Source organism: Phacochoerus africanus, chromosome 11 (assembly GCF_016906955.1).
Source record: "Phacochoerus africanus isolate WHEZ1 chromosome 11, ROS_Pafr_v1, whole genome shotgun sequence".
Taxonomy (NCBI): domain Eukaryota; kingdom Metazoa; phylum Chordata; class Mammalia; order Artiodactyla; family Suidae; genus Phacochoerus; species Phacochoerus africanus.
In genome coordinates, this window is record NC_062554.1 from 132,213,940 (window position 1) to 132,238,118 (window position 24,179).

Below are 24,179 nucleotides of genomic sequence, written 5' to 3' on the forward strand. Positions count from 1 at the left end.
CCTTTTTATGGCCACACCTGTGGCATACAGATGTTCCCAGGCCAGGGGTCAAATGAGAGCTGCAGCTGCAGGCCTACGCCGCAGCCATAGCCACAGCAATGCCAGGTCCGAACCACACCTGTGACCTAGGCCACAACTTGTGGCAAAGCTGGATCTTTAACCCACCGAGCAAGGCCAGGGTTCGAACCCACATCCTCACGGACACTATGTCAGGTTCTTAACCCGCTGAATCACAATGGGAACTCCGTTTCCTACCCATTCTTCCAAGCTGAACCCAAATGCCACTTTCATGCAAACTCTCTCACACCTTCCCCAATGGATGCTATTTCATTCCCTTCCTTAAAAACCTTTAGCATTTTATACGTGGTTCTGCACCTTTGCCTGTGGGCATGTTCGGAACTTACTATCATTTGAAATTGCTTTTCTTTAAGATCTGGAGCTGGGAAATCTCCCTCTCTAATCAAATTTTCCTATTCTTTCCCTATTCCACTGAATCTGTTTTGGACTCATAGTGGTCTTTGATGTTTAGGAATAATCTATGATTCTCCTATTTTTTTGAATCTTACATTATCACTTGGTCATCTCTCCATCCTCAATCCCAATGACAGCATTTTCACAATAAAGATAACCATCTCTTCCTGGATATTCCACGGACTCCTCAAATTCAGCATGACTGAAACTAAATTATCTCCTCCCACAAACATATGCTCTCTAAACTAATTAAACAATCTTAACTCTTCACTCATTACACACCTTCAGTCATTCACCAAGATATACGGAGACCACCCTCAATCTACAAATTCTATGTCCCTAAATTAACACCGCTAATGAGGACCTCATCACTGTTCATCTAACTTGCCCTTCTGCATCCAGTAGCTCCTACCTCCAACTCATCTTCATTACAACTGTTAAGCAATCTTTCTGAAATGCACTGATCTGAAAGTGCCACACCATCCAGCGTAAAAACCTCCCAGGGCTCTACACTTCCTATATAAGACAATATCCAAACTCCTGAGCACGTCATTCAATCCTATTGCCTATCCCTTCTCCAAAGGGGTCCCAGGTTAAAGACACCGAAACACACTCTCTTCTGCTCTCATGCCATCACCAGTCCATGGCTGGTGAAATGGTTCTCACTCAAGTCTAACTTCCTATTCTGTGAAGACTGCATTAGACTTCCCCATCTCTCCACCTCCCAAGGTCTCAACCAGCCCCTCCTCCGTATTTCTGCATTACTGTGTTCCTGTAACTAACAGACCTCTCAGCACGCTGTATCCACATACACTCACTGGTCTTCTTCCTCCAGTCTGGGGACTCTTTAAAACAAGCTTGTTTTCGTTCGTCTTTACATCCATAGTATCAGGTGTGCACACATAAAGCTTTCAACAAATGTTTATGAAGTAAACAGTCTAATTTCAGAATGCCTAAATCAATCTGTGCTGGGTGTTTTATCAAATAACTTAGGATAGAAATGGTAGAAAAGTGGGTCCTAAATATTCAGGTGAAATGAGGCAAGAGGGTGATTCCAGGACACCTGCTCCAGGTCCAGGCATGGGGCCAGGGAGGGATGAGCCACTGAGGTTACGCTTCTCTCCTCACCCCTCTGCCCACAGACTGCAGAGCCAGGCTAGGATATCAGGACTACAGGGAAGAAGCAATCAAACCAGCAGAGAGGTGCAGGAGGTGAGGCAGAAGACTGCGTGGCCCGGAAAAATAAAACCCTAAGTGGAAGCTGCAAAAAGGGAAACATCCAGGGTCACAGACCCCACACTCAGGGCTTGCTCACCGTTGTATTTCCACCACCTTCCTCCACAACGACCATTTACCCATCACTTACCTGTGAGGCGCCAGACACTACGCTAAAAGCTACCACATATTAATTTAATGTTCATGACAACCCTATCAGCAAGGTGTTACTCACATTTAGAGACAACGAAACAAACCTAGAAACAATTAGCTGTACTGTCCAAGGTTTCACAGCTAATATGTTAGGTCTCAGGGCCAGAATACGAACAACGATCAGGCTTCAAAACCCATTCTCTTTCTGCTCTACTCTTTGTGAGCCAGGGTTTACATAAGGTGGGAACTGACTTTACTGCTTTTGCATATTATTGAGCTATCTTTGTAAGCACATGTCTTATTTTCTCTAGTGGTAAGAAAAGGTTTTTTTTGAAGGTAGAGTCCATGCCCAATATTTTTTTATTTCTTCCCTATCATTTCAAAATAAGCCTTTCATATTCGATTCACTTCTATTATACCTGTGAATAAAAGGGAGGTACATCAATCTTTAGTTAGCATTAAGCCACATAAAAACAGATGATTTAGCCTCTTTGACAACTGTATTGCCCGGGTAACTCATCAGTAGTAACAGGCCCCCAAACACAAAGCACAGCTAAAAAAAATAAAGTTAGTTTGTATTTGACACAGTAATGAAAGTGCTATTTAGGATATATCATTCTTTTCTTCATATCTGGGCATACAGTCATACATTGTACCAAGCATGTCAACAGCTTATTTAAATGTGGGAATAAACATGCTCTGAGTACTGGCAAAACCTTTTTTTCTCTTTTAGAAGGATGTAAAACCATGTGAGAGTGGACCTGCATCTCCATACAGCTTGAGTTCTAATGTCAACATCAGCACACAAGGCAAAAACTAGTTTGAGACAAAAATAATCCTTAGAATTCCTGAAACTCCCCTTGAAGCCCAGCACGGTTCGGGACCAGCTCTCAGACGGCCCTCCCGCCGCACAGAGCAGACCTCCGCTTCTTCTGCTGGGGCCACATGGAGCATCAGGCTCGTGTCTGGGATCATGCTGGGTGAAAAAGCATTCATTTACCCCCTGGAATTGTATTCAGCTTCTCAGACTCTATCAGTTCCTGTAACAGGTATTTAGAAGCTGATTCCATCTGAAATAACAGCTGATGCACATTTTCCACTTCATGATTGCTACACATGTGTTCACTGCAAAAAGAGAGCTAGAATGACCACTGTATTGAAATTATTTTGGGGTGTTTTGGCTGAATTTTGGTTTTTGTCTTGAGCCCAAAGATCTGGATCTGAATACATCCTATTTCCAGAAATGTGACTCTATTGCATGTGAGATCTCTGATTTATGGTGTCGTCACAGAGGCCCAGCATTTCAGAAACAAATAATCACACGCTATCGTGTCCATCTGAAAAACAAAAGAATTAACCTGGCTTACCTTCATCTACTGATGCCTCACTACTGTATCCATCATACTCTGCGGAAAGAGGGCTGTATTTCTGCCTTGTTTCCCAAGGACACTTCTTTTGTCTCGAATCTGCCAGTGGTAGCATGGAATGGTGCGTTCTGGATAAGGCCTCATGGTATTTACCCAGTGCTTCATCTTCACTTTCGGAGGATGAACCATGCTCATCTCTGTCCATGTAGGAATTATCTGTTTGGAACAACAAAGGGAGCAAATCAAAATTTAATCCAGTAACATATGACAGATTTGCTACAGTTATATGTAATACAGTTGTTACATATAACACGTGTCCTACTTAGTCACACACACAGATATACATGAACATGTATACCCATACACACAATCTGAATTGTCGGCTTTAGAAAAATCCGAGCTTTGGATTTCTGTGTTTTAATAGAAGACGACTGATTTGTATATTTGAATTACATGAATGATGTCAGCCACAGGGGACGTTCCAACCATGGTACAGATAAAGGGAATATTAGGGCTTGCATCTTACACAATTTTTAAAAAAAGCATCAGTAACGCACAAAGGAAGGCGTATGTATTGCCAGTACATATGGACCTGATTCAAATAATTCCTAGTACAAGAGATATTTTTGGTTATCATTTAGCCAAGATCTTCGGGACTGATGTTGCTCAAGTGCTAGAAGCAGAACAAAGAAATGGGCAGACATACTATTAATGGAATTACAAGTGGTACAACGTCTCTGGAGAGCACCCTGGCAATACATATCCAGCATTCTAACCTGCACAGGCTTTGATCCATTTCTAGGAATTTACCAATTCCATCTCTAAGAATTCAGCCTAAGAAAATAATTGACAGGTGAGAAATGACAGATAATTGAGACACTTTGCGGCACTGTGTTTAATAGCAAAAGAAAAATAAAATATAACCCATCGCTGGGCTTTGGTTGAGGAAATTATGATACATCTATGTAATAATATACTATGCAGTCATTAAAAATGAGGACGTGAACCTACAAGTACTTACAGGGAGAGAATAACTACCACATCATGTTAAGAGAAAAGAGAAAGTTATAAACTAGAAATTACATTCTCATTAAAAAATGTATATATGTGTATATACACATATACTCACATACACACACCTACAGGCAACATAAAGTGCACAACCCACGCAGTGTATGTTTAAACATACATACAAAAATGTTGGGAAGAATACAGATCAAACTTAACGCTGTTCATTTGTGAAAGGTAAACTCACTAGGAAATTTTACTTCAATATACCCGAATTTCAAATACATTTGTCAGGTTATTAATTTTATATTATTCTTAAAAGCACCAGATTTATTATCATTTTTTTAAAGGTAAAAAAAAATTTGAAATTGCACGATGCTGAGATTCACTTAAACAAGATGCAACCTTCTTAGATTTCTAAAACAGCTCTAGAAGAACGAAGAGATGACAGCAGTTAGAATTCATTAGTTCAGTCTAGACATTTCTTGCATTATACTCAGGTAAGATCAACTGCACTAGAAGAAGCAAAGTTTGAAATTCAGGTGAGGAGACATGGAATGAATAATTTAAATATATGAGCTAGAAATTGAATGTTTAGAGTTAGAAGTAAAGGAGCTTTCAGGTCACTGATCTCTTCATAGCCACTTTTTAATTCACTGGAAATAAAACCCTCAAAACCCTGTCATATTCTACACTGTCCAATCTCATAGTCAACAGGGCACGCAGCTATTTAAACTAAGCAGAAATACTAACATTTAAAATCCAGTCCCCAGGGCTACTAGCTGCATTTCAAGTGCTCAACAGCCACAAGTGGCTGGAGGTTCCTACATGGAGCAACAGACGTAGGTCAAACTTCTCCGTCACTACAGAAAGTTCGACTGGACAGCGCTGAGATGAGAGATCTTGTTCAGAAGCTGCACATTCGGGCTCCCAGCTTCTGGCACATGGGGGACCTACGGTGGTGGTGTGAAGGGCAGCAGGAGGGCAACCAGAAATGCGACAGTCACACTTCACTTACTACAGAGTATTTCGTGAAGTAACCCTGCACTTGGAGAAGGAAACTCATCCTTCTCTTATTAAACCATAAGCTCCGTCACGAGTTAGAACACGGGGCCCAGTCACATAGTGCGGCTCCATCAACAGATACTCCATGCGCGTCAAATGATTTTCAAAATGACTTTTAGAACATACCACATTTAAGTTGAGTACTGACCATAATCCAGAATACCTGAGAGATAGTTGGTTTTTTTAGGTACCAGCACTCTTCTTAGAAAATAAATCAAAACAACATTTAAAATTCTGTTCTGCTACCTGTGAAGTATTTATTTCTAGCAGCCGTCTTACTATTTTTTATGAATAAAATATATATAAACAATTCCATTTAATTTTATTCTTCTATGAATTTTTGCCATTTCAAGTAATAAGGCCACCAAAACTAAACCAAGTCTACCCACCAAAAACCCACTGAATCTGACACTCAAAAAACTGTTAAAAGAATAGACTTCAAAACGGATGTATTTCCCAAAACTGAAATTCCTTCTTTTTTTTTTTTTTTCAGTCTTTTTTTAGGGCTGCACCTGCAGCATATGGAGCTTCCCAGGCTAGGGGTCGAATCAGAGCTTCAGCTGCCAGCCTACACCACAACCACAGCCATGTGGATCTCAAGCAAGTCTGCGACCTACACCACAGTTCATGGCAACGCCAGATCCTTAACCCACTGAGCAAGGCCAGGGTTTGAACTTGAGTCCTCACGGATGCTAGTCAGATTCACTTCCTCTGAGCCACATTCCCTTTTAATTAGCTCATTCATCTTGGATCAGCCTCTAAGACATCATTTAAAAATCATTCATAATTGATAAATGCTAGATCTCTATTACACATGAAGTCATGTACCAGAACTGAAAAAAAGTCTTCCTCCTTTCCACTGAAACTCAGTTTTTTGTTATTTTATGAGATGTAAACATACATGAAGATTCCGGGTGCATCTTTACAAATAAAAGCCAGGGTACTTCTGGCCTTGTGATCAGGTCAGCAATAAGTGGAGATGACCAGGAGAAACTGCTGGTAACACAAAGCCACCCAAGTCACTGTGCGAACTGCTTTGAAAACTGTCATAAATATTCAAAACCGCTAACTTGGAAACTACAACTGCCCAGGTGGAATCTAAGTCCTACATGGAGAACTCATGAATGATAAAAGATTGTTCACGCATACACACGGGAAACACAGAAGCCATATAAAACTCTTAGCGCATGGCTGAATGGACAGAGAGGTGTCCTGAAGCATGGTATTCCATAAAGTAAAAACCTACCGCTTTCAAGGAAAAACAGAAAACATTTCATAGACTCTTAGGATATCTGTGAAGAACAATATAAAGGACTTGAGAATGGGTTACAAAAGTATACAATTTTAAAATTCAACCACAGCACACCAAGTAAACATCCATTAAAATCACACACTACTCAAGAAAACCATAGAGTTTCCGGCTATAAGTAAAGGGGCATTAAGAACAATGAGGCCCTTAAAAGTGGCCAAGTAATCCAGGAACCGAGGACCATACTTGGTGATTTTTGGTGATTTACAAAAAATACGAATGCTTCTGAAATGATCGTGAGAGAAAACTACATGACTTTTAAAAATGTCTCCCAGTAAGAGGATTCAAGAAAGCCTTAAATTAGATACAAAGACATGTATAGAAAAATTCAGAAATTCAGGGGTTTTCCTAATTTTAAAAAATCAAGCGAAAGTTTTATCACTCAAACTCACATTAGCAAACCTCACCTTTTTCTGGCATTAGCTTAGAATAGTTTTCATCTTTACTCTTTACTGTTCCTTTCTTGGCAGAAATGGCTTCATTTTTACTTGCCTTTATGTCTCCTTTCACTCTGCAGTATGTTGTTGGATTTATTTGTTCTTTGACTTTTCCATGTAACTTAGCTTTAGAATTAGTGGACGGTGCTGGACGTATGTCCTCTTTCCTAATGGCTTTCTGTGCATTTCCCGAACACTCATTCTCTCTGGATCCTTTACTACTGGTGTGCTTTTCGGCTTTCTTTAAACAATGTTCTTTCGTTTCTTGATATCTTACCTCTTTTAAGCCATGCTTACCATGACTGGAAATTCCTAATCTGTCTTTTTTACATCTGTCAGTACTCTCACGTTCTTGACAAGCAGATGCAGCCCCTGTGCTCGGCTCGATACCTGACATCCCACCTTTCAAAGGCGAATCACTAGCATCATGGGTTCCTTGATATTTTGATACCATCTGTTGCCTATTATTACTATGTTTAAATACGCCTTCATTCATTCCATGATCTTGCTTTTGTGAAAATGAAGTATTATAACAATTTATCTGATTGGCTCTGTGCTCTAAATTGAGTTGTGCTTTCTGACAATTAGTATTTTCGTAGACTTCTGGTAACGTGGCACTTCCTTGTCTAGAAGCATCTACAGCTCCAGCTGCTGCAGAGCCTCCCTCTTCTGGGCGAAAGCCACTGATCATACCTGTTACCTGTTCAGCAACTGAGCCAGTGAAAGCAGAGCCGACGTCCCCCACAGCAGTAGTCAAATCTTCCACGGCATTACTGATCGTGTCCACCAGGGAGGACACGGAAGGCAGATTCTGCTGGAACTTTCTGAAAAGTGCCATTTTCTAATTCTTTATTCCTAAAGGTGCAATAATGGAATTTTTCTTCACAAAATATCAAGCACGTGGAGTTTGAATTCAACATGTACTTAATTGGTGCTACTCATTAGTTCAATATTAGTATTTCACCTTGTGGCTTTTGATCTTTCTATAAATGCATACGCAATGGAAAAACTATCTTGAAGTAAAGACGCTTCCAAAAGAAAAAAAAAGAAAAATCAAACCACTTGCTTTAAAAGTAGCGACCTTTTCTCCCACTCCACAGCTATCATAGCAGCAAGGCAATGTTTTCGCCTCAAATACTACTGGGTTTTTATTCTATACCTGTAAGAAGAAGTGTAAAAAGGATTTTTATTACGTGTTTTTAATTTATTTATTAATAGTCTATGTATGGGGACTACTCTACCTTGTTAACAAAGATATCATTTTATCTTTGTTAATAACAACAAAATCAATAACATTTAAAATAAATGGATTGAGGAGAATCTACCTACACATGGCACAGAGGTTAGAACAGGAGCAAGCACAGGCGGACGTTTGCTGAGTGGCTACTACAGGTAAGGGACTGTGACTTCCAGACTTTATCTCCGTCTTACAATAACTCTAGGAGGTGAATACTGTTATTCTTATTTAATAAGCGAGCGAAAGACAGGCTCAGAAAAATTAATAAGGTCCCTGCGGCCTCTCCAAAAGATCCTCAAGGTCAAAACTATTTTTCCAATAAAGGCACTTTTCCCCTTCACTCGCTGACAAATGAGCGCCGGGGTTTTCAGAGACCGTATGACAGGCTGACTGCAGGGGCAGAGGTGACAATCCAGCTCCCCCTTTCTCCTATGCCAGCCAGTAAAGAGGTCTGCAGCATAAAACGAGGTCACGCATCCCACCAAGCTTTTTCCTCCCTTGGTTTTAGAAAATATATGGATATACTCTTCTATAAAAAAGTAAAATATACTTTTTAAAGTAATACATTTATATTAACCTGTAATAGGCCTACTGTTGGTATTTTTTAAATACATTGATAAAAGCTATTTTAAAAATTTCTCAGCCTTTAACTTCTAATTTGGTACATATCAATAGCTATAATGCACACAAACAAAAGCCCTCTGGGATCCTCAATAATTTTTATGAGTAAAGGAATAAAAATCCAAAGAAAACCCAGAAATGCTGAGCTAGAGAATGATGGGAGGTTGCTAAAAGAGGTATCTTTATCTAGCTCGTTCTACACGAATGAGGAAAAAATAGGACTGAAATGAATTATGAGAAACATTAAACTTAATGAAACCAAAACACATACAGTTCTATAGTTTCCTAATGCAGAAGCTGTATCTGCGTGATGTAATCCACTAAGATTTGTATAAACAATGAGGCTATCACCTTCTAAGGTATCAGAAACAACAGAAAAGCATCTCTCCAACATATGCACATGGACAAGAAAAGCAAGGTTTCTCTCCTACTGTTTCTTAAAATTCTTCCAAATTAATGCCTCACTTTTACAAATTTTCAACTTGTTCTTGCTATCATGGACATAAGCCAGTCTTTGGAATGATTAAATAAAGCAGTCTCTTAATATTTTTAAAAAATAACTCCAAGAAAAACTTCTTCCTAAGAGAAAGAACAGTATCTCAGCCCTCACCTTTCCTAGGATGCAGTAATACCATGCAACACAATACGCCTGTTGTGTCAAGGGAGGAAGAGGAACACTCATCTTTGTAATCAGATTTTACACACTAAGTTACTAGAGAAAACCACCTTTTCCAAACAATAAAATTATCCATCAGCTGAAAACTCAACAGCAGGTAAATAAACAGGGTGAATGTTTTCAAAAGCCTTCCAGGGATACGGGAAAAAAGCTCTCTAGGGAACTATGTGGACAACAGATTTAAGACACAAAAAGTACCAAGATATATCTTCCTTCTTATAACATATCTGTTCATATCACAGGCTCAAAAGCACACCTTATACATGAAAAATTTAAATGTATTCAATTCATCTTTATGCAATATAATAGCAAATCATGATTAATCAAAAGATAACTGAACATAATTTACTAAATCTTTTACTCTCACAGAACAGTTCAATATTAGTTTACTATATGTCAAAATCAACCTTTTTATTGTGTATGTATACCTATTAAATAAAGTCATAAATAGTACAGATAGAGGTATCAAACAAGAGACACAATGATATGATACTTACAGATTTTATCTTGTGAATTCTTCCTTGGTCTGTATCCTGACCCCAAATCCGGAAACCCGCCAACATTTTCAAAACAGAACTTCTTATTAATATAGAGAAAAAGGAGCAGCATCAAGATAATAAATACCCCAACGGCTGACAAAAATCCAACTGCCTCTGGAGATACTAGAGGGGGGAAAAAAAGTCACAGCTGTAAGCATTTATTCTTCTTCAGGTTACAAATAAGAAGGAAGTCCATATATATATATATATATATATATATATATATATATATATGTTAGATTACTGCCTTGTTTGAATTATATTTAAAAGTTTGCACAGTTCACAATAGTTTCGTTTATAACAAAACTGCACAGTTTAATGAGTTGTTCAAGTTATTCAACAGTATTTATTAAAATCTTCTAAAAGTTTCCCTATAAATTATGTTTAAAATACAGGAGTCTACAAAATGGGCAGTTACCATAAGCTTAGCCCACTGAGGTGTATTACAAAAATTTTAAAAATTATAAAAAAGTTAATTCCCAAGCATGAGTATACTACTTACTCAAATTTATGAGAACATATATTCTTTTTTTTTTTCCCACTGTACAGCAAGGGGGTCAGGTTATCCTTACATGTATACATTACAATTACATTTTTCCCCCAGCCTTTCTTCTGCTGCAACATGAGTATCTAGACAAAGTTCTCAATGCTATTCAGCAGGATCTCCTTGTAAATCTATTCTAAGTTGTGTCTGATAAGCCCAAGCTCCCGATCCCTCCCACTCCCTCCCCCTCCCATCAGGCAGCCACAAGTCTCTTCTCCAAGTCCATGATTTTCTTTTCTGAGGAGATGTTCATTTGTGCTGGATATTAGATTCCAGTTATAAGTGATATCATATGGTATTTGTCTTTGTCTTTCTGGCTCATTTCACTCAGTATGAGAGTCTCTAGTTCCATCCATGTTGCTGCAAATGGCATTATGTCATTCTTTTTTATGGCTGAGTAGTATTCCATTGTGTATATATACCACATCTTCCGAATGAGAACATATATTCTTATCTCTAAAAACTTCAATGGCCTTTTATTAAACAAACTCTGGAATTCTTCCTGGCCCTGAAAGCTCCAGCCTCTCTTTTCAATATTACACTCCAATCAAATGGTTCTATTCACTGCCCCAGAATCAACCATATGCATTAAGACCACATGCATTATGACCACATGCCATTTCGTTCACCCTCCTCCCCTTGCCCGGAATGACCATGTGTCCTCGGCATGACCATGTGTCTTTGCTACCATGTGTCACTTACTCACTCAACCCACAAGTATTCTTAGAGCAGCAGCCACACACCAGGTATTATCACACACGCATTTCTGGTCTTCCCTGAATGGTCTGGTGAAGGCAGTTACAAGGTGGTACAGTAAAAAGCCACGACTGGGGAACAACAGGGACGCTGAGAACCATAAAAATACTTTACCTAGTGGTGAAGCATCAAGGGAGCTTTTCTGAAAGTTATGACCACCGTGATTATATTTTAAGAATTAGTAAGAATTAGCCAAGTTAACACTATTCCAGGCAGAAGAGTTAGCATGTGCAAACCGAGATGAGAGATCACTGTATATTCCAGAAACTCCATCAAACGTCACTTTGATGAACTACTAGTTCTCAGGAGCACACAAGAAATCATCCAGGGGAATCAGGCAGAGTAAGAACAGACAAAAATCTCCTCCAACTTCGCCAATTCTCAGTAATCTCTTCCCTTTCAATTTTCGCATCACCCGTTGCTGTACCAGTCATTTGGAGTTAAATAAAAACCAAATTTTGTATCTCCAATGCCTCATAAATAATACTCAAGTATTAGCTGAGAAAGAATCCTAAGCCTCAAATATTCCCTACTCTCTTCCTCCACTGCTCAAGCAGCAACTAAAATGTCATCTCCAAGAATCTTTTTAAAATCAGACCAGTCATGACTATTAGCATGGAACTCGCTTGTGGAAAATGATGTCACCACCAGTCAATGATGAGTGCTTTAATCCTCTAGCTTTTCGTTATGTGTGAAAGCCAGGCATCCCAGGGATAGAAGTGATGTGACCCAACAGTCTACTCAAAGCTGGGTCAACCGTATCATGCTAGAGGATGGAGCAGAGGCTGATACTGTAGGGGAGGGGCAGTGAGAGAGGGTGGGGGGGGTGTGTGTGGCAGAAATGCTGAGTACCAGGCTGGTGTTGCGACACGGATCCTGCTACTAGAACCAAGAGGTTAGGCCCAGACAGTAGCCCTTCCTGTCTCGTTCTTAGACTGAAGAATAGTTAGGCAAGAGAACATATTTTAATGAAAGAATCTAAGACATATCACATGAAACACTGGTGCGCATCAAGCCTGAAGGATAAGGTAAAAATGAAAACAGAGCATTATCATCAGCATTTCTAAAAGCTAGGGAGACCGAAGCAGGACAGAATCTGGTATGAAGAAGCACTGTGCTTAATGTAATTATGCTCAGTATTTACACTATTAACAGCATGTACATAGAGGAGCTTCCCTTCGTAGGCCCGAAGCACACTCAGAAATTGGTATCATAAGTAAACACACAGGGTTAGATAATCCTAAAAATCTCCCATCTCTTAGAAGACCAAATGAAGGAGAAAACATATGTCATCTCACTTAAGAAAGCTAGTTACTGGAGTTCCCATCGTGGCTCAGTGGTTAACAAACCCAACTAGGATCCATGAGGATGCGGGTTCGATCCCTGGCCTTGCTCAGTGGGTTAAGGATCTGGTGTTGCTGTGAGCTGTGGTGTAGGTTGCAGATGTGGCTCGGATCCCAAGTTGCTATGGCTGTGGCATAGGCTGGCAGCTACAGCTCTGATTCGACCTCTAGCCTGGGAACCTCCATATGCCGCTGGTGCAGCCTAAAAGGATGAAAAGCCAAAAAAAAAAAAAAAAGCTAATAAAAAATAATACAGCACATATTACATGACATTCACATACAGCAACAAACACAAACAGCATATATTATGTGCTCTTCACTGTTTTAACTCTTAATCTTCACCATTATCTTATTTTATCCCCACTATCAACTGAGGGAACTTTTTTACTACGCGCCCAGCTAGTGAGTGGAAGAGTCAGATTCAAGCTCAGTCTGGCTCCAGAGTCTTTATTTTCCACTACTGCTCATACTGCTTCTCTGCTTCCATTCCCGCCTCTTCCTAGGCTTTGCCTCAATTCTTATTTCTGTGTTCCTCCTCCATCTCCTCCCTCCTTTCCACGTCTGAGTTTAACCTAGGGAGAAAGGTCAACTCTAGACAAGTATAGCCGAGCAAGTACTAAATCAGAAAAGCAGACTCTAAAGTGTTCCTGGAGCAAAGAGAAGAAATACTACCCGGGAAAGTTACAAACACTTCAAAAAGGAGTTGACCCTTGAGCGGGGTAGGAAAGATGAGTAGACACTCTGTTAAACAGTGGAAGGGCAGATGAAGGAGCATGACCAAAGACACAGAAACTGCGTGCAGAGCATTCCAAGAACTAATGGGCAACAGTATGGCTGGCTGATCTCCGTGGCCTCAAAGCACCAGGCACAATGCCAACAGCTGATACAGAAACGTGTGTAAGTGAATAAATGAACGGGTGCTCAGGAAAGATCACGATGACACCAGAGGAGCTGTGACTAGAAATGGAAGCAAGGTCCAAACTGTCAAAACACCTTGAATGCCATCGGAAAGATGGAAAGATTGTGCACTTGTAGAACTATATTGCTTAAAACAATGAGAAAACCTGGAAAATAGCAGGGAGTGAATGGTGGCAAAACATGGCGACTAAGCAGGGGCGGTGGTGGCAGAGAAGAGGGGTGAATCTGTTCAGGGAAACCTGACAACACCCCAATCAGTCAGGTGTAGAAGACAAGTGTAAAGAGAAGCTGAAGCGAAGTCCAAAATTTCCAGCTTGAGGGAATGGGTGAACGCTAACACCGTTCACCAACATGGAAAAATGCGGGAGGAAAGGCCTCTGGTTTGGGGCATGGGTGCCAAGAGAGCAGTGGCCGCACAGAGGCAGGTAACAAGACCAGCTTTCCACATGTCACGTCCGAAGGTCAGCAGACTCTTTCCGTGTGGATGCCTAGCAAAGGGAGGGAGCGAGGAGGATAGTGCTCTGACAAAGGTCAAGTTCACTGCAAAGGAGCCGGCAGTTCTTCCTTTTGCTCATCTATGGCACGTGAACAACGTCACTGACTAAATACACACCAAACTGTGGAAGATATAGCTACTAAGCTTTAACAGTAAACCTCTTACTTTACAAATGTTTATTTAGATAGAAGACAGCTACTAAGCTTTAACGGTAAATCTCTTACTTTACAAATTTTTAGATAAATATACACTGTCAATATGAATAAAACTCAGATCTCACTAATATAAAATATATTTTTATTCAGTGTAAGATGGGATTTACTCCTGGACTCTTATATATACTATGAATCTGTTTATAAGTATTTCAAAGATTATGTCTACAGATAAACCTACTCTTCTCAAACATTCTAGATCATCCACTGCAGGCCAGCAAAATGCTCTTTTAAAATGCTTATTACCTCTTAAAGAGAACCTTCAAACTCTGCAACAGCACACAGTTAATATTATACATTTGAAGAATGCTAAATCAAATTTAATCTTAGAAACTCAAATGTATTGTTTTCCCATAATCCAAATTTGTAAAATTTTAATGTGGTAAACAATAAAAACAAGACCAACAAATTACAAAATTACCAATATCAAACATTTAAAGATTGTTTATAATTTGCCAAAGGCTGTTTTAAGTGCATTACACGCACTTTCTAACTGAATCTTCACTAAAACCTAATTTTCAGCTATGGGTACTGAGGTTCAGAAAGAGTAAGTAGAATTTTCGAGACCTTAAAATTATTATTATTCAATGTTAAAATCTTGATGCGGGCACACTGACTCTTGCTCCCGAAATGTTAGACATTAATCCTTGCTGCTTCCTACTGGCCAGGTACTGTTATGATCTCTTTCATTTTAAAATTTAATGCTCAAGCAACTTTGTGACGAGTAAGCACCACAGTCTTGAGATGAGTGAACTGACGCCCAGAGGGCAGTAAGTGTGTCCAAGGTCTCAAATCTAGGAAATGGGAGAACCTGGCTTTGAACCCAGACAGTCTAACTCCAGAGCCCATGTGCTCTTAAACACCAAGGGAGGCTGCTTCCTTATATGCCAATCTGCAATACGCAAAATAAAGGAAACCCTTGCTTAATAGAACCAGTACATATATTATGAGAAGAATATGGTTTAGCTTTTTATATACATTAAAATACAGCAAATGATTTCTGCTTTCTAAAAATAAATATGTAAATTATAAAACTGGAATCTTAATATTTTCTACTCAAGATACTTTTCAAAACATTCTGGAGTTCTTGCTGTGGCACAGTAGGTTAGGAATCTGACTGTAGCAGTATGGGTAGCTGTGGAGGCACAGGTGTGATCTCCGGCCTGGCACAGTGGGTTAAAGGACCTGGTGTTGCCACAGCTGTGGCGTGGGTCACAGCTGCACCCTGGATTCAATCACTGGCCCAGGAGCATCCATATGCCAAAGGTGCCACTACCAAAAAAAAAAAAAAAAAAAAAGGGAGTTCCTGTCACAGTGCAAGGGAAAAGAATCTGACTAGGAACCATGAGACTGAGGGTTTGATCCCTGGCCTCACTCAGTGGGTTGAGGGTCTGGGGTTGCCCTGGGCTGTGATGAAGGCACGGCTCCGATCCTGTGTGGCTGTGGCTGTGGCGCAGGCCAGCAGCTGTATCTGCAACTCGACCCCTAGCCTTGGAACCTCCATGCGCCGCAGGTGCGGCCCTAAAAAGCAAAAAATAAATAAAATAAAATAAAAGCAAAAAGATACTTTTCAAAATATTGTAAAATCAACTTTAGACCTAAGCTTAAGAAACCAAAATAAATATTACATACTTATATTATATGCCATGTTTGAAAGCTAATAAAATAAAAAATTTAAAACTAAAAGTATTCTTCCTAAAACAAAAAGCTTGAGAGTCATCAATAATGCTCAATAAAAATATAACAAGGTAACCATGAGCTGTATGATTCTCTATATGAAGCCTCTAAAGACTACACTGCAAAGTCACAAAGAGCACAAGGTACAAAATCTGACCAGAAAATACAAGAAATTGAGTTTGCCCAAGATTAATAATTATTTGTTCTGTATATGAACTGGCTTTAACTGTTATCTTTACAATATAACTAGATATGAATATATACATTTTCAAAAGATAAACTTTTAAAAATACCACTTTTTGTTAAAATTCAAGCTTCAATAATAATGGTGAAATTTATTTTCATTTCTACAGATAAAATGGTCATGCAAAGAAAACCAAAAAATTATAGCATTTTAAAGTAAAAGTAAGAGCAAATCCGTTTTGACTCTGAAAGTATTGCAGAATTCACTTAATTCTACCTTTTGTCATCAAAAAGTCTTTTCTATGTAAAATTTATGAGAAAAAGACAAAGATATACATCAAAATAGTTGTAAGAGATATTTAAGCCAACATAGTTTCAATACAAATTTATTTATATACAATACCTTCTCTAAATAAAATTTGTACCAAAACAAATTAATTAAAAATTCCAAAATAACTTTTACAAAACTCTTCTACTACATTTTAAATGCAAAACCGAGAAGTAGCTAAGATTTTATAAAAGAAGGATACGAGAGATAACTTACAACATGCATCATAAGGTTTGTGCTGCTGATGTGTTCTGTTGGGCAGGAAACACTAATCCCCTAACTACACTGTCATGGAGACTTTAATAATTCATTTAATAGATGCAATTCTATCTCTTGAACAAAATGTGAACTATATAAGAAGTCAACTTTCATTTTAAAAGGGATAAGCCCTAAATGTTTCCCCCGTGTTTTAATTAGAGAAAAAAAAATCCACAATTCATTTTGCTCTGGTTTGGACATAAAATAGAGAATTTATTAGAGATTCTGAGAAACAATGTAGGAAGATAAAAGATTAATTTGATATGCTTTGTTTAAATTTCCTTTTTAACATCTGGGTTACTTCCACAAATAAAAATTTTCTTGAAGTTTTTATACAATATAAATGATATAAAACTGGAAGGATGACAAAATTTAAAAAAGGAATAATACGTAACTATAATTCTAGATTTTAACAAATCAGTTTTTTAAAAAAAGCATTTACTCCTAATGATAGAATTCACTGCTGAGTAACTGAACGGGACCACAGGTGAGAAGGCACAGACGGCAGGGAAGTGGCACATCGACTAAGACCTTGGACGTAAAACTCCCCTCTGGGAGATGGTTATACCTGACAAGCCTGATAAAGGAGATGCTATACCCAACGTGTTTCAGATGTCAAACTATCAATAAATTAAACCCCTATTTCCTGTAACATGCAGTAAACTGAAATTTAATTCAAATACAACATCAGCAAAAATGATTAAATATGAGAAAAAACTGAAAAAAACTCAAATATTTACTAAATATGGAACACTAAATACATATTTAAACTCAGCTATGATAAAAATATACCTATTATTACGACAATATACTTAAGCTGCATACTTACTAATTAATAATTCATAAAGCTGCCTCTGGGAGAGATTTTTCTTCAGAGTCTTTATTGAGGCTTTAAAATTATGAATCCAATGAAATTTAGACTAAGAAGAACTTATTTTCCCGGGAATTCTCTCTGTGACAAAGCAGAGCCATTCTCTTGAACAACAAGTTAGGGTTACCTGCTCCAAATTTTTTCATGATCTATTCAGTGTGTATGAATTCCTCCAAAATCATCTGAATGACAAATGGTATGGGAAATAGCTAAGGCCACTTCCCGTCCTTTACTTTTTTAGTGATTACTTGTCCTTTCTTCCTTTTCAGTAAGTTCTTCATGGATAAGGTTTTGAAAATCCAACACCAACTGCAGGAGAATCTTCTAGTTAAAGCCAATTTGTGATGAAACACTGTTCCAGATAATTATCAAATTCAGATAAATACATACCAGTTTCTTTCAAATCTAACAGACACCATCTTCCCCCTATATTTAAAAACATTTTTTTGAGTTTGTATATTTTTTCCAACTTGACTGATGTACACCTGACAAATGAAAACTGTACACACTTAAGGTACAATCTGACTTGATACACATGTACACTGTGACGGAACCACCACCATCAAGCTAATTAACGTATTCGTCACCTCACACAGTTACCATCTTTGTGGGCATGGGTGGCGAGAACATTTATGACCTCTTCTCTCAGCAAATGCCAGGTACACAATACAGTGTCACTAAGTTTAGTCATATTATTGTACGTTAGATCCCCATTAAGTCATTGATCTTGTATAAATGAAGCTTGGTACCCCTCCACCATCTTCCCATTTCCCCCTCCTCCCAGCGCTGGCAACTACCCTTCTACTCTATGCTTCTACGAGTTTGACTGTTTTAGACTGCACATATACGTGAGGTCATGCAGTAGTTGTCTTTCTGCATCTGGCTTATTTTACTTAGCATAAAATGTCTTCCAGGTTCATCCGTATTGTCACAAACGGCAGGATTTTCTTCTTTGTTAGGGTGAAAAACATTTATTATATAATACACCACATTTTGTTTATTCACTTATCCAGTGATGGATGTTGAGGTTGTTTCTGTATCTTGGGTGTTATAAATAATGCTGAAAGGAACATGGACGTACAGATGCCTTTTAGAGATTTTGGTTTCACTTCCTTTGGATGTGTACTCAGAAGGGTGGGCCATAAGGTAGTTCTGTTTTTAAATTTTTAGGGCCTTTCACACTATCTTCCATAATGTCTGTACCAACTTACACTTCCACCAACAGTGTACAAGGGTTCCCTTTTCTCTCCGTCCTCCTCAACACTTGTTACTGTTCATCTTTCTGATAAAGGTCATTCTAACAGGTATCAAGTGATAGCTTCTTGTTTTCATTTGCATTCTCCTGATGATTAGTGAAATGGAACACCTGTACCTATATACCTGTTAGCCATTTGTATGTCTTCTTAGAAATTTTTGTCTATTCAATCCTTTCTCCACTTTTGAAGGTTAAATATTGTTTTGTTTGTCCTTGTTTTTTTTTTTTTTTGCTATTGAGTTTTATAGGTTCCTTACATGTTTTTAATTGAAGTACAGTTGATTTAGAGTATTAATTATTAATCCTTTATCAGATATATGGTTGCAAATATTTTCTCCCAATCCACAAGCTGTCTTTTCATTTTGCTGATTTCTTTTGCCAAGCAGAAGTTTTTAAGTTTGATACAATCCCACTGGTCTACTTTTGTTTTCATTGCTTGTACTTTTGGTGTCATAAAAAAATCATTTCCCAGACCAACATCAAGAAGTTTTCCTATGTTTTCTTCTAGTAGTTTCATGGTTTTAGATATTACATTTAAGTGTTTAATCCATTTTGAGTTGATTTTTGCATATGGTATGAGGTAAGGAACTAATTTCATTCTCCTACATGTGGATATCTGGTTTTCCCAACATCATTACTGAAGCAGTTACCCTTCACCTTTGTGTGTGCTGGGCACTTGTGTTGAAGAACAGTTGACTACAGATGCAAGAGTTTATTTTTGGCCTCTCTATGCCTTCCATTGGTCTTCATGTCTTATTCTATGTCAACACCATATTGTTTTGATTACTGCAGCTTTGTAATATATTTTGAAATCAGGACATGTGATATTTCCAGCTTTATTCTTCTAGCTCAAAATTGCTGTAGCTATTTTTGTTCGTTTGTAATTCCGTACAAGTTTTAGAACTGTTTTTTTTTCTATTTCTGTAAATAACGTCATTGGGATGATAGGAATTGCACTGAACCCAAAGGTCACTTTGGGTGGTATGGGACATTTTAACAACATTAATTATTAGACTCCATGAACACAAGATACTTTTCCATTTATCTGTGTCTTAATTTCCTTCCTCAATATTCTATTTTCAGTGCACAGGTATTTCATCTCTTTGGTTTTTATTCCTAAGTTTTTATTCTTTTTGTTGCTATTTTGAGTAGGATTGTCTTTAGGGTTTTCTATGTATATCATCATGATCATGTTCTCTGCAGAGATAATTTTACTTCTTTTCTAATTTGAATGCTTTTTCTTTTTCTTACCTAATTACTATAGCTATGGCTTGTAGTACTACATTGAAAATAAGCGGTGGATTGGAAATTCTTCCCTTGTACTTTGTACCAGATCTCAGAAGGAAAGCTTTCATTTTTTCTCCCAATTACTCATATATGGCTTTTACTGTGTTAAATTCCTTTTATACTAATTTTGTTGAGAGAGTTTTAATGAATGGATATTTAATGTTTTTCCTGCATCTATTTGAGATAATATGGTTTTTTCCCTTCCATTTTGTTAATGTGTTGTAGAAAACTGATTGATCTGTGTATCATAAACCACCACTGCAAGCCGGGGATAAATCCTACTTGGTAATGTTCAGATGCATGCAAAATAGCTGTGGATCCAGGATCTGGGGTATGAAGACAGTGGCACAAGGACAAGGAGGCGTAGAGGGAAGAGATGATGGCCTGAGCCTAGGAGGGAAGAGGAGAAAAGAGGTGGCTCTAGCCCCCATACATGGGCTGCAGTAGCTCTACTCCTCGGCATAGGGGGAGGGGACACAGTGGTGCCTTCTCCAAATGGACTCGGTGGGGTGGATTCTAGGCAGCTCCATAAGCTTAGGTCAGTGTTAGCAAAGACTATGGAGTCCTCAGTGGAGAAAACTGACAGTGTCCACAGCAGTACTGAGGGCCACTAGATTCCTCAATGGCAGTGGCAACAGCTCCTGGTGGCAACAGCTCCTGGGATCTTCCTGCTCTTCTTTCCCCCTGAGGGGAGGTCACTGCCAAGGGTATCCCTCTTGGTGTCAAGCTGTACTGGACTTGCAGATAGAGTAATGCAGGTAAAATGTTTCCTATGCTTTTCCATGCAAATATTCTCAGCTTCCATGCTCCACTAGACAGCTCCTGCTTTTTCACTGTGCTCCAAAGCTGTCCTAAAGCTATTTGCACTGGTAGTTAATTAATCATTGCTTTTGTGGGGGTACAATCTGTCATCTTGATGACATCACTTTAACTACTTCTCTTCCTGAAGTGATTAAAACATCCTTTACTCACCCTTACAAAAAAACCAAACTATTCTTCTTTGCACTAAACTTGATCCATTTTGAGAAGATACAGCCTTTGCTGAAAACACTGCACAGTTTAAGGCATATGGATTTACTGTGTCTGAATACACATATACGCATTCAACAGTGCATCAATCTTACCAACATGTCGTGTTTTCTTATTATCACTTAACAGGTCCAGCACACTTTAGTCAGTGGTGACAAGAGCTCAACATCAGACTATGCTCCTACTTCAATACAGCAATTTGAATGTTAAGAACTATTTACTTGCATTCCCAATGCATATTGAATAAAAATGTGGAGCTCCATTTGCAAAGTGGTACCTTTCTACCTTTCTGTTGATGTACCAGATATAATGAAGGCAAAAATATTTGACACTTTAAAGAGAAATTACTCTAAGAGCTTTGAAAACAACTCTAATATATCCCCTCTAATTTCAGCTGCAGACAACATTACTGAACAAGCATGGTAGCGTTCGAGCTGAATCAAATAGTTTGAGTCTTGGTCCTTAGAGGCTGTAAATACAATATTTAAAATCATTAAAGTAGGGATTAATTTCATCAAAAAATGCTTTATTAAAGAAGTAGCAGTGCTGCAAGATAACCAAATCACCTGCAAGAAAATCAGCATTAATCACACAGCTGAAGAAAGAATCTGTCAATCAAAAAGAGAGAAGATAATAAGCAATGGAATAAAATTTGCTGGTGCACCTGATACATCTTCCAGTAGTATCTATTTCAGCTGGAGATTTAGGGAGATACTGTGTAACTTAACTTGTAAGTAAAGTTTTACATTTTAAGTTGAGAAAAACAAAGCAAACTCAGAAAATCTGGGTGAAATTTAAAACATAAAACTCAAAACCATGAAACTTTAATGCAGGTATCTTTATGTACCCATAAGGAATAAATGTTCTCTTTTCTAACAGTGTAAATGTCTGAGAAGTACTCACTGTAAATTCATTTATTCAATGAACAGTAAGCAATAGGAATGAAAGCTTGAATAAAACAAATGTGGGCCCTGAATCCAGCGGCTTAACGAAGCACTACAGGGGCACCTAACCTTGACCCAGGAGGTCATACCTCCTGGAAGAAGTGACACCGAAACTGAAATATGAAGATTCTAGAATAAGAAAGAAGAGACAAAGAAAAAAGAAGAAGAAAAAGAGAGAGAGACCCATAGGAAAGAGAAATTACATACTAGGGGGAAGAATAAAAGAGATAGCATGCCAAGAGATAAAGCCAGAGAGTAATAAGCCAGGGCAAAATCATGAAGGACCTTATAAGGCTGTTAAGGAGTCTGGACTTAACTGCAGGCAGTGGGGGCTCAATGAAGCCCTGTAAGCATGGAAGCGGTGAGCTCACTCAGGGGGAGAGGACTCGTAAAGGACAGTTTGCAGAGTTCCCGGTGTTGTGGCTGCTGTGGCTCAGGTTATTGCTCTGGTGTGGGTTTGATCCCTGGCCCAGGAACTTCTGCATGCCGTGGGAGTGCCCCCCGCCCAAAGACAATTTGTCATTTAGTAGTCCAAGCAAGAAACGGTGATAATCTGACATGCTAAGTGCCTCAACTCAACAGACTAGAAGAAAAAGATTCTTCTTGCAGCCTACCTTTTAGGCTGTCTCAAATAGACAAAGAGTAAATGTGAAATACATATATATACGGTCTTATATTAACTTTTTAAATATTTTTCCTGTACTTGCTCCATTAAAGCTTCTATTTTCAATGAGAGAGAACTTCTAATCCCCGGCATTATATCACAATCATCTAACAAAATACAAATTGCTTATTGATTTTGTAAATGTATATGAATGCTAGCAATTCATTCACATGATTTGACAAGAGATCTTTCTTCTATGACTGTCACATTGATATTCAAGTAAATGAAATACAGTCTGTGGGTTAAATGCCAAATGCTATTATTTTTTAAGAACCACGGCAGTACAAGTGATCAAAATACCAGCTTTCAATTATCTAGAAAAACATGTGACACCAAGGAACAATCTTTACGTCTCAGTGAAATACATCAGGATAACTTATTAGTTTCTTTCTGTGAAAGAATGACTCGTCATGTAGGCAAGGAAAACACATATCCTGTGAAGCTTCCTTGAAAAAACTCACAATTCTCTCTAAAATGAAATTTCAATTTAATTAACAAACTTACAGATAGGCTCTAGATTCTAGATGAAGCTCTGGAAGCCCAGCAGGTAGGTCACCAGGCTTTTTGGCAGGCCGAACCACTTAGGCTATCCGTTCGTTAGGCAAGCACTGGTTTAGAGCCATTTTGGTGCCCTGTGCCAACCCCTCCGGCTGATCACAACTGCCCTAACTGGTGATCTAGTCTAATGTCAAAGAGGCCATATAGTCACTCCTTCCCTAAATGAATACTCTTTTTCTGGCCCAGCAACCTGAAGTCAGGGAATAGCAAACAGCTGAGGGCTGAGATACAGAGAGAGAGAGAGAGAGGATGCAAGCCTACATCTAAAACTCAGTGACTCAGTGTAAAGAGAGTCACTCTACAAAACTGTTACTTGATACCCTGGCCAACACTTGAAAGAGGATCTGAGAATATAGTCATTAATTTTGTAGAAGATCCTAGGATCACTAAGTTGGGCATGGTTGCTAACTCATTAAAAGAAAGATCCATCAAGAACCACAGTAGATTAAAGAAGTAAGACTTCAAAACAAAATGAAGTTCAGTACAGGCAAAGTGCTATCCCAGCAGGGGCCAAGCACTGACAAAGGTTAATGAACTTGCTGGCTTAATAAAATGGGTCAGGAAAAAATGTAAAATAATAGTAGAATAAACTAAGATGGAAATCAGCAGTGTAAAGTTTCTAACAAGTGAAAACTAAGCCTTCTGTTATGCTAGCAGATCTCATTAAAGCACTATGGTCTCCAATTTCAAAATAAAACCAAGAACAGTAAAAGGTTCAGACAGAAACAATTAAATCCACTAAACATATACTAAAAGGC

General features: G+C 38.5%; 1 protein-coding gene across 2 annotated transcripts in view; it reads right to left on the reverse strand.

Moving 5' to 3' along the window:
* SYT14 (synaptotagmin 14) overlaps window positions 1-10,217 on the reverse strand; it is a 142,194-nt gene extending 131,977 nt beyond the window's left edge. The window contains exons 1-2 of one of the 2 annotated variants that reach the window (XM_047752688.1): window positions 10,057-10,217; window positions 3,207-3,422 (exon numbers count right to left, since the gene is read on the reverse strand). In XM_047752688.1, coding sequence (XP_047608644.1) covers window positions 3,207-3,422; window positions 10,057-10,168 — 328 coding nt within the window. In that variant the 5' untranslated portion in view covers window positions 10,169-10,217. Of the gene's footprint in view, window positions 1-3,206; window positions 3,423-6,995; window positions 7,864-10,056 lie in introns of those variants that run through there. The other variant, XM_047752687.1, reaches the window with a different exon arrangement.
* Window positions 10,218-24,179: the final 13,962 nt, after the last annotated feature.